This window comes from Salmo salar, chromosome 24 (genome assembly GCF_965601325.2).
Source record: "Salmo salar chromosome 24, fSalSal1, whole genome shotgun sequence".
Lineage (NCBI taxonomy): Eukaryota > Metazoa > Chordata > Actinopteri > Salmoniformes > Salmonidae > Salmo > Salmo salar.
Window position 1 is genome coordinate 16,037,071 of NC_138314.1, and position 11,179 is coordinate 16,048,249.

The window sequence follows — 11,179 nt, forward strand, 5'->3', positions numbered from 1 at the left end:
GCTGTCACTGCTAGAGGAAACAACACACGCTGTCACTGCTAGAGGAAACAACACACGCTGTCACTGCTAGAGGAAACAACACACGCTGTCACTGCTGCCTGCTAGAGGAAACAACACACACTGTCACTGCTGCCTGCTAGAGGAAACAACACACACTGTCACTGCTGCCTGCTAGAGGAAACAACACACACTGTCACTGCTGCCTGCTAGAGGAAACAACACACACTGTCACTGCTGCCTGCTAGAGGAAACAACACACACTGTCACTGCTGCCTGCTAGAGGAAACAACACACACTGTCACTGCTGCCTGCTAGAGGAAACAACACACCTGTCACTGCTGCCTGCTAGAGGAAACAACACACACTGTCACTGCTGCCTGCTAGAGGAAACACACGCTGTCACTGCTGCCTGCTAGAGGAAACAACACACACTGTCACTGCTGCCTGCTAGAGGAAACAACACACTGTCACTGCTAGAGGAAACAACACACGCTGTCACTGCTGCCTGCTAGAGGAAACAACACACGCTGTCACTGCTGCCTGCTAGAGGAAACAACACACACTGTCACTGCTGCCTGCTAGAGGAAACAACACACGCTGTCACTGCTAGAGGAAACAACACACACTGTCACTGCTGCCTGCTAGAGGAAACAACACACGCTGTCACTGCTGCCTGCTAGAGGAAACAACACACGCTGTCACTGCTGCCTGCTAGAGGAAACAACACACGCTGTCACTGCTGCCTGCTAGAGGAAACAACACACGCTGTCACTGCTGCCTGCTAGAGGAAACAACACACACTGTCACTGCTGCCTGCTAGAGGAAACAACACACGCTGTCACTGCTGCCTGCTAGAGGAAACAACACACACTGCCACTGCTGCCTGCTAGAGGAAACAACACACGCTGTCACTGCTGCCTGCTAGAGGAAACAACACACGCTGTCACTGCTGCCTGCTAGAGGAAACAACACACACTGTCACTGCTGCCTGCTAGAGGAAACAACACACGCTGTCACTGCTGCCTGCTAGAGGAAACAACACACGCTGTCACTGCTGCCTGCTAGAGGAAACAACACACGCCGTCACTGCTGCCTGCTAAAGGAAACAACACACGCCGTCACTGCTGCCTGCTAGAGGAAACAACACACACCGTCACTGCTGCCTGCTAGAGGAAACAACACACACTGTCACTGCTGCCTGCTAGAGGAAACAACACACACTGTCACTGCTGCCTGCTAGAGGAAACAACACACACTGTCACTGCTGCCTGCTAGAGGAAACAACACACACTGTCACTGCTGCCTGCTAGAGGAAACAACACACACTGTCACTGCTGCCTGCTAGAGGAAACAACACACCTGTCACTGCTGCCTGCTAGAGGAAACAACACACACTGTCACTGCTGCCTGCTAGAGGAAACAACACACGCTGTCACTGCTAGAGGAAACACACACACTGTCACTGCTGCCTGCTAGAGGAAACAACACACTGTCACTGCTGCCTGCTAGAGGAAACAACACACACTGTCACTGCTGCCTGCTAGAGGAAACAACACACGCTGTCACTGCTGCCTGCTAGAGGAAACAACACACACTGTCACTGCTGCCTGCTAGAGGAAACAACACACACTGTCACTGCTGCCTGCTAGAGGAAACAACACACGCTGTCACTGCTGCCTGCTAGAGGAAACAACACGCTGTCACTGCTGCCTGCTAGAGGAAACAACACACGCTGTCACTGCTAGAGGAAACAACACACGCTGTCACTGCTGCCTGCTAGAGGAAACAACACACGCTGTCACTGCTGCCTGCTAGAGGAAACAACACACGCTGTCACTGCTGCCTGCTAGAGGAAACAACACACACTGTCACTGCTGCCTGCTAGAGGAAACAACACACTGTCACTGCTAGAGGAAACAACACACGCTGCCACTGCTGCCTGCTAGAGGAAACACACGCTGTCACTGCTGCCTGCTAGAGGAAACACACGCTGTCACTGCTGCCTGCTAGAGGAAACAACACACGCTGTCACTGCTAGAGGAAACAACACACACTGTCACTGCTGCCTGCTAGAGGAAACAACACACACTGTCACTGCTGCCTGCTAGAGGAAACAACACACACTGTCACTGCTGCCTGCTAGAGGAAACAACACACACTGTCACTGCTGCCTGCTAGAGGAAACAACACACCTGTCACTGCTGCCTGCTAGAGGAAACAACACACGCCGTCACTGCTGCCTGCTAGAGGAAACAACACACGCCGTCACTGCTGCCTGCTAGAGGAAACAACACACACTGTCACTGCTGCCTGCTAGAGGAAACAACACACGCTGTCACTGCTGCCTGCTAGAGGAAACAACACACACTGTCACTGCTGCCTGCTAGAGGAAACAACACACGCTGTCACCTGCCTAGAGGAAACAACACACACTGTCACTGCTGCCTGCTAGAGGAAACAACACACACTGTCACTGCTGCCTGCTAGAGGAAACAACACACACTGTCACTGCTGCCTGCTAGAGGAAACAACACACGCCGTCACTGCTGCCTGCTAGAGGAAACAACACACACTGTCACTGCTGCCTGCTAGAGGAAACAACACACGCCGTCACTGCTGCCTGCTAGAGGAAACAACACACGCCGTCACTGCTGCCTGCTAGAGGAAACAACACACGCCGTCACTGCTGCCTGCTAGAGGAAACAACACACGCCGTCACTGCTGCCTGCTAGAGGAAACACACGCTGTCACTGCTGCCTGCTAGAGGAAACAACACACTGTCACTGCTAGAGGAAACAACACACACTGTCACTGCTGCCTGCTAGAGGAAACAACACACGCTGTCACTGCTGCCTGCTAGAGGAAACAACACACGCTGTCACTGCTAGAGGAAACAACACACACTGTCACTGCTGCCTGCTAGAGGAAACAACACACACTGTCACTGCTGCCTGCTAGAGGAAACAACACACGCCGTCACTGCTGCCTGCTAGAGGAAACAACACACGCTGTCACTGCTGCCTGCTAGAGGAAACAACACACACTGTCACTGCTGCCTGCTAGAGGAAACAACACACGCTGTCACTGCTGCCTGCTAGAGGAAACAACACACGCTGTCACTGCTGCCTGCTAGAGGAAACAACACGCTGTCACTGCTAGAGGAAACAACACACGCTGTCACTGCTAGAGGAAACAACACACGCTGTCACTGCTGCCTGCTAGAGGAAACAACACACGCTGTCACTGCTGCCTGCTAGAGGAAACAACACACGATGTCACTGCTGCCTGCTAGAGGAAACAACACACGCTGTCACTGCTGCCTGCTAGAGGAAACAACACACGCTGTCACTGCTGCCTGCTAGAGGAAACACACGCTGTCACTGCTAGAGGAAACAACACACACTGCCACTGCTGCCTGCTAGAGGAAACAACACACACTGTCACTGCTGCCTGCTAGAGGAAACAACACACTGTCACTGCTAGAGGAAACAACACACTGTCACTGCTGCCTGCTAGAGGAAACACACGCTGCCACTGCTGCCTGCTAGAGGAAACAACACACGCTGTCACTGCTGCCTGCTAGAGGAAACAACACACGCTGTCACTGCTGCCTGCTAGAGGAAACAACACACGCTGTCACTGCTAGAGGAAACAACACACGCTGTCACTGCTAGAGGAAACAACACACGCTGTCACTGCTAGAGGAAACAACACACGCTGTCACTGCTAGAGGAAACAACACACGCTGTCACTGCTGCCTGCTAGAGGAAACAACACACACTGTCACTGCTGCCTGCTAGAGGAAACAACACACACTGTCACTGCTGCCTGCTAGAGGAAACAACACACACTGTCACTGCTGCCTGCTAGAGGAAACAACACACACTGTCACTGCTGCCTGCTAGAGGAAACAACACACACTGTCACTGCTGCCTGCTAGAGGAAACAACACACACTGTCACTGCTGCCTGCTAGAGGAAACAACACACACTGTCACTGCTGCCTGCTAGAGGAAACAACACACGCTGTCACTGCTGCCTGCTAGAGGAAACAACACACACTGTCACTGCTGCCTGCTAGAGGAAACACACGCTGTCACTGCTGCCTGCTAGAGGAAACAACACACACTGTCACTGCTGCCTGCTAGAGGAAACAACACACTGTCACTGCTAGAGGAAACAACACACGCTGTCACTGCTGCCTGCTAGAGGAAACAACACACGCTGTCACTGCTGCCTGCTAGAGGAAACAACACACACTGTCACTGCTGCCTGCTAGAGGAAACAACACACGCTGTCACTGCTAGAGGAAACAACACACACTGTCACTGCTGCCTGCTAGAGGAAACAACACACGCTGTCACTGCTGCCTGCTAGAGGAAACAACACACGCTGTCACTGCTGCCTGCTAGAGGAAACAACACACGCTGTCACTGCTGCCTGCTAGAGGAAACAACACACGCTGTCACTGCTGCCTGCTAGAGGAAACAACACACACTGTCACTGCTGCCTGCTAGAGGAAACAACACACGCTGTCACTGCTGCCTGCTAGAGGAAACAACACACACTGTCACTGCTGCCTGCTAGAGGAAACAACACACGCTGTCACTGCTGCCTGCTAGAGGAAACAACACACGCTGTCACTGCTGCCTGCTAGAGGAAACAACACACACTGTCACTGCTGCCTGCTAGAGGAAACAACACACACTGTCACTGCTGCCTGCTAGAGGAAACAACACACGCTGTCACTGCTGCCTGCTAGAGGAAACAACACACGCTGTCACTGCTGCCTGCTAAAGGAAACAACACACGCCGTCACTGCTGCCTGCTAGAGGAAACAACACACACCGTCACTGCTGCCTGCTAGAGGAAACAACACACACTGTCACTGCTGCCTGCTAGAGGAAACAACACACACTGTCACTGCTGCCTGCTAGAGGAAACAACACACACTGTCACTGCTGCCTGCTAGAGGAAACAACACACGCTGTCACTGCTGCCTGCTAGAGGAAACAACACACGCTGTCACTGCTGCCTGCTAGAGGAAACAACACACACTGTCACTGCTGCCTGCTAGAGGAAACAACACACGCTGTCACTGCTGCCTGCTAGAGGAAACAACACACACTGTCACTGCTGCCTGCTAGAGGAAACAACACACACTGTCACTGCTGCCTGCTAGAGGAAACAACACACTGTCACTGCTGCCTGCTAGAGGAAACAACACACTGTCACTGCTGCCTGCTAGAGGAAACAACACACACTGTCACTGCTGCCTGCTAGAGGAAACAACACACGCTGTCACTGCTGCCTGCTAGAGGAAACAACACACACTGTCACTGCTGCCTGCTAGAGGAAACAACACACACTGTCACTGCTGCCTGCTAGAGGAAACAACACACGCTGTCACTGCTGCCTGCTAGAGGAAACAACACGCTGTCACTGCTAGAGGAAACAACACACGCTGTCACTGCTAGAGGAAACAACACACGCTGTCACTGCTGCCTGCTAGAGGAAACAACACACGCTGTCACTGCTGCCTGCTAGAGGAAACAACACACGCTGTCACTGCTGCCTGCTAGAGGAAACAACACACGCTGTCACTGCTGCCTGCTAGAGGAAACAACACACGCTGTCACTGCTGCCTGCTAGAGGAAACAACACACGCTGTCACTGCTGCCTGCTAGAGGAAACACACGCTGTCACTGCTAGAGGAAACAACACACACTGCCACTGCTGCCTGCTAGAGGAAACAACACACACTGTCACTGCTGCCTGCTAGAGGAAACAACACACTGTCACTGCTAGAGGAAACAACACACTGTCACTGCTGCCTGCTAGAGGAAACACACGCTGCCACTGCTGCCTGCTAGAGGAAACAACACACGCTGTCACTGCTGCCTGCTAGAGGAAACACACGCTGTCACTGCTGCCTGCTAGAGGAAACAACACACGCTGTCACTGCTGCCTGCTAGAGGAAACAACACACGCTGTCACTGCTAGAGGAAACAACACACGCTGTCACTGCTAGAGGAAACAACACACGCTGTCACTGCTAGAGGAAACAACACACGCTGTCACTGCTGCCTGCTAGAGGAAACACACACTGTCACTGCTGCCTGCTAGAGGAAACAACACACACTGTCACTGCTGCCTGCTAGAGGAAACAACACACACTGTCACTGCTGCCTGCTAGAGGAAACAACACACACTGTCACTGCTGCCTGCTAGAGGAAACAACACACACTGTCACTGCTGCCTGCTAGAGGAAACAACACACGCTGTCACTGCTGCCTGCTAGAGGAAACAACACACACTGTCACTGCTGCCTGCTAGAGGAAACACACGCTGTCACTGCTGCCTGCTAGAGGAAACAACACACACTGTCACTGCTGCCTGCTAGAGGAAACAACACACTGTCACTGCTAGAGGAAACAACACACGCTGTCACTGCTGCCTGCTAGAGGAAACAACACACACTGTCACTGCTGCCTGCTAGAGGAAACAACACACACTGTCACTGCTGCCTGCTAGAGGAAACAACACACGCTGTCACTGCTGCCTGCTAGAGGAAACAACACACGCTGTCACTGCTGCCTGCTAGAGGAAACAACACACGCTGTCACTGCTGCCTGCTAGAGGAAACAACACACACTGTCACTGCTGCCTGCTAGAGGAAACAACACACGCTGTCACTGCTGCCTGCTAGAGGAAACAACACACACTGCCACTGCTGCCTGCTAGAGGAAACAACACACGCTGTCACTGCTGCCTGCTAGAGGAAACAACACACGCTGTCACTGCTGCCTGCTAGAGGAAACAACACACACTGTCACTGCTGCCTGCTAGAGGAAACAACACACACTGTCACTGCTGCCTGCTAGAGGAAACAACACACGCTGTCACTGCTGCCTGCTAGAGGAAACAACACACGCTGTCACTGCTGCCTGCTAAAGGAAACAACACACGCTGTCACTGCTGCCTGCTAGAGGAAACAACACACACCGTCACTGCTGCCTGCTAGAGGAAACAACACACACTGTCACTGCTGCCTGCTAGAGGAAACAACACACACTGTCACTGCTGCCTGCTAGAGGAAACAACACACACTGTCACTGCTGCCTGCTAGAGGAAACAACACACACTGTCACTGCTGCCTGCTAGAGGAAACAACACACACTGTCACTGCTGCCTGCTAGAGGAAACAACACACACTGTCACTGCTGCCTGCTAGAGGAAACAACACACGCTGTCACTGCTGCCTGCTAGAGGAAACAACACACACGGTCACTGCTGCCTGCTAGAGGAAACAACACACGCTGTCACTGCTGCCTGCTAGAGGAAACAACACACACTGTCACTGCTGCCTGCTAGAGGAAACAACACACGCTGTCACTGCTGCCTGCTAGAGGAAACAACACACACTGTCACTGCTGCCTGCTAGAGGAAACAACACACACTGTCACTGCTAGAGGAAACAACACACGCTGTCACTGCTGCCTGCTAGAGGAAACAACACACACTGTCACTGCTGCCTGCTAGAGGAAACAACACACACTGTCACTGCTAGAGGAAACAACACACGCTGTCACTGCTGCCTGCTAGAGGAAACAACACACGCTGTCACTGCTGCCTGCTAGAGGAAACAACACACGCTGTCACTGCTGCCTGCTAGAGGAAACAACACACGCTGTCACTGCTGCCTGCTAGAGGAAACAACACACGCTGCCACTGCTGCCTGCTAGAGGAAACAACACACGCTGTCACTGCTGCCTGCTAGAGGAAACAACACGCTGTCACTGCTGCCTGCTAGAGGAAACAACACACGCTGTCACTGCTGCCTGCTAGAGGAAACAACACACACTGTCACTGCTGCCTGCTAGAGGAAACAACACACACTGTCACTGCTGCCTGCTAGAGGAAACAACACACGCTGTCACTGCTGCCTGCTAGAGGACAACACACGCTGTCACTGCTGCCTGCTAGAGGAAACAACACACGCTGTCACTGCTGCCTGCTAGAGGAAACAACACACGCTGTCACTGCTGCCTGCTAGAGGAAACAACACACGCTGTCACTGCTGCCTGCTAGAGGAAACAACACACTGTCACTGCTAGAGGAAACAACACACACTGTCACTGCTGCCTGCTAGAGGAAACAACACACACTGTCACTGCTGCCTGCTAGAGGAAACAACACACACTGTCACTGCTGCCTGCTAGAGGAAACAACACACGCTGTCACTGCTGCCTGCTAGAGGAAACAACACACGCTGTCACTGCTGCCTGCTAGAGGAAACAACACACGCTGTCACTGCTGCCTGCTAGAGGAAACAACACACTGTCACTGCTAGAGGAAACAACACACGCTGTCACTGCTGCCTGCTAGAGGAAACAACACACACTGTCACTGCTGCCTGCTAGAGGAAACAACACACGCTGTCACTGCTGCCTGCTAGAGGAAACAACACACGCTGTCACTGCTGCCTGCTAGAGGAAACAACACACTGTCACTGCTGCCTGCTAGAGGAAACAACACACACTGTCACTGCTGCCTGCTAGAGGAAACAACACACACTGTCACTGCTAGAGGAAACAACACACGCTGTCACTGCTGCCTGCTAGAGGAAACAACACACACTGTCACTGCTGCCTGCTAGAGGAAACAACACACACTGTCACTGCTAGAGGAAACAACACACGCTGTCACTGCTGCCTGCTAGAGGAAACAACACACGCTGTCACTGCTGCCTGCTAGAGGAAACAACACACGCTGTCACTGCTGCCTGCTAGAGGAAACAACACACGCTGTCACTGCTGCCTGCTAGAGGAAACAACACACGCTGTCACTGCTGCCTGCTAGAGGAAACAACACACGCTGCCACTGCTGCCTGCTAGAGGAAACAACACACGCTGTCACTGCTGCCTGCTAGAGGAAACACACACGCTGTCACTGCTGCCTGCTAGAGGAAACAACACACGCTGTCACTGCTGCCTGCTAGAGGAAACAACACGCTGTCACTGCTGCCTGCTAGAGGAAACAACACACACTGTCACTGCTGCCTGCTAGAGGAAACAACACACACTGTCACTGCTGCCTGCTAGAGGAAACAACACACACTGTCACTGCTGCCTGCTAGAGGAAACAACACACGCTGTCACTGCTGCCTGCTAGAGGAAACAACACACGCCGTCACTGCTGCCTGCTAGAGGAAACAACACACGCTGTCACTGCTGCCTGCTAGAGGAAACACACGCTGTCACTGCTGCCTGCTAGAGGAAACAACACACGCTGTCACTGCTGCCTGCTAGAGGAAACAACACACACTGTCACTGCTAGAGGAAACAACACACACTGTCACTGCTGCCTGCTAGAGGAAACAACACACACTGTCACTGCTGCCTGCTAGAGGAAACAACACACACTGTCACTGCTGCCTGCTAGAGGAAACAACACACACTGTCACTGCTGCCTGCTAGAGGAAACAACACACGCTGTCACTGCTAGAGGAAACAACACACGCTGTCACGCGCCTGCTAGAGGAAACACACTGTCACTGCTAGAGGAAACAACACACTGTCACTGCTAGAGGAAACAACACACTGTCACTGCTAGAGGAAACAACACACGCTGTCACTGCTGCCTGCTAGAGGAAACAACACACGCTGTCACTGCTGCCTGCTAGAGGAAACAACACACGCTGTCACTGCTGCCTGCTAGAGGAAACAACACACTGTCACTGCTAGAGGAAACAACACACGCTGTCACTGCTGCCTGCTAGAGGAAACAACACACACTGTCACTGCTAGAGGAAACAACACACACTGTCACTGCTGCCTGCTAGATGCATGATTTACACAAAAGTTGACTGTGATAAGTTGACTAATATGTGGTTGTCGTACCTAGCTACCTTAAGACGAATGCACTAACTAAGTCGCTCTGCATAAGAGCTAAAGAGCTAAATGACTGAAATGTAAATGATGCGCTAGAAGTTGGGAAGGTAGTGTATTGATTTGTGAGAGAGGGGGTGTGTTGACAAGAGAACAAACATCCATAAATAAGCTGACTGTATGCCAGGTTACCAGTGGTAGTGTTGAAGTCCTGGCGCTGGGCCAGCTGTGTCTGGTAGTTGTCCGCACACTCAGACAGAACCCCTCTCAGCCCTGCCAGGGGAGACTGGAGGGCCTGTAGGGTGGTCTGGGAGTCTCCCTCCGCCACCTCCCTGTTGATGTCTGCCACAGCTCCTGCCACTGCCACAGACGAAACACACAGGATCAGTTATTACATTTAACATTTTGGTCATTTACCTCTTATCCAGAGTTATGACATTTGAATTGTGATGTGAAGAACTACTAAGAAATGATTTGCTCATGGTTTTGAGTGAATGGTTGGGAGTGAGCATGGTGTGCCTACATGCGAGAGCCTCCTCTTCATCTTGGTTGGCTGTGTGTATCCCTTCTTGAATCTGGTCGAGCCACAGCACAGCAGACTCATCCCCTGAGCTCTGGAGTCACAGACACACAGAGTCAACCTCTGCTTTTCAGAGTGGTAGACCACACACACACACATTGACAATCCACACAATGTAATGCATAATTCTAGCTTGAGATGTGCACACATAATTTTCTTCTAATAACTAACCAAGACAGCACATATAAAAACAAAATCACAAATGCCCGCCATAAAAAAAAAATCATACCTGGGTTAAAATACTGGCCATTTTGTGGTATTTTCTATTGGTTTATTAAGCCAGACATGCTCAAACTGGCACAGATATCATTTTTGTAAATATTGTAAGTATTTCAAACCCAGGTATGACGCACATTAACAGCTACAAAGACAGCGCCAGCATGAACAAGAAGCTGTACCATTTCCTCTGTGCCCAGAGGTAAGACCTGAGGGAAAATGTCAAAACACATTGTTAGTTAAATGGACAAAACATCCTCAGCTCAGTACACTGCATTGGTCATGGGTCCATGGCTCAAACACAAATACCACTTAAAATAGCAGAGAAACCACACTGAACGTTTATTCAGCCTGTCTGACCAACATTTCCTTCTCTGACTAATTGTGGAGACCTTTGGGAGCAGAGAGGTTGTCTCCCCAATGACACAAAAGGCAGGAAGGAAGCCAAGAGAAAACAGGCCCCCTTGGTATGTCAGGAAGTGGATCTGCTTTGG

At 51.7% G+C, this 11,179-nt stretch overlaps 1 protein-coding gene across 2 annotated transcripts in view; it reads right to left on the reverse strand.

Moving 5' to 3' along the window:
• iqgap2 (IQ motif containing GTPase activating protein 2) overlaps nucleotides 1–11,179 on the reverse strand; it is a 105,490-nt gene that overhangs the window by 30,321 nt on the left and 63,990 nt on the right. For both annotated transcript variants that reach the window (XM_045706983.2, XM_045706982.2), the window contains exons 16-17: nucleotides 10,413–10,503; nucleotides 10,082–10,249 (exon numbers count right to left, since the gene is read on the reverse strand). In XM_045706983.2, coding sequence (XP_045562939.1) covers nucleotides 10,082–10,249; nucleotides 10,413–10,503 — 259 coding nt within the window. The remainder of the gene's footprint in view (nucleotides 1–10,081; nucleotides 10,250–10,412; nucleotides 10,504–11,179) is intronic.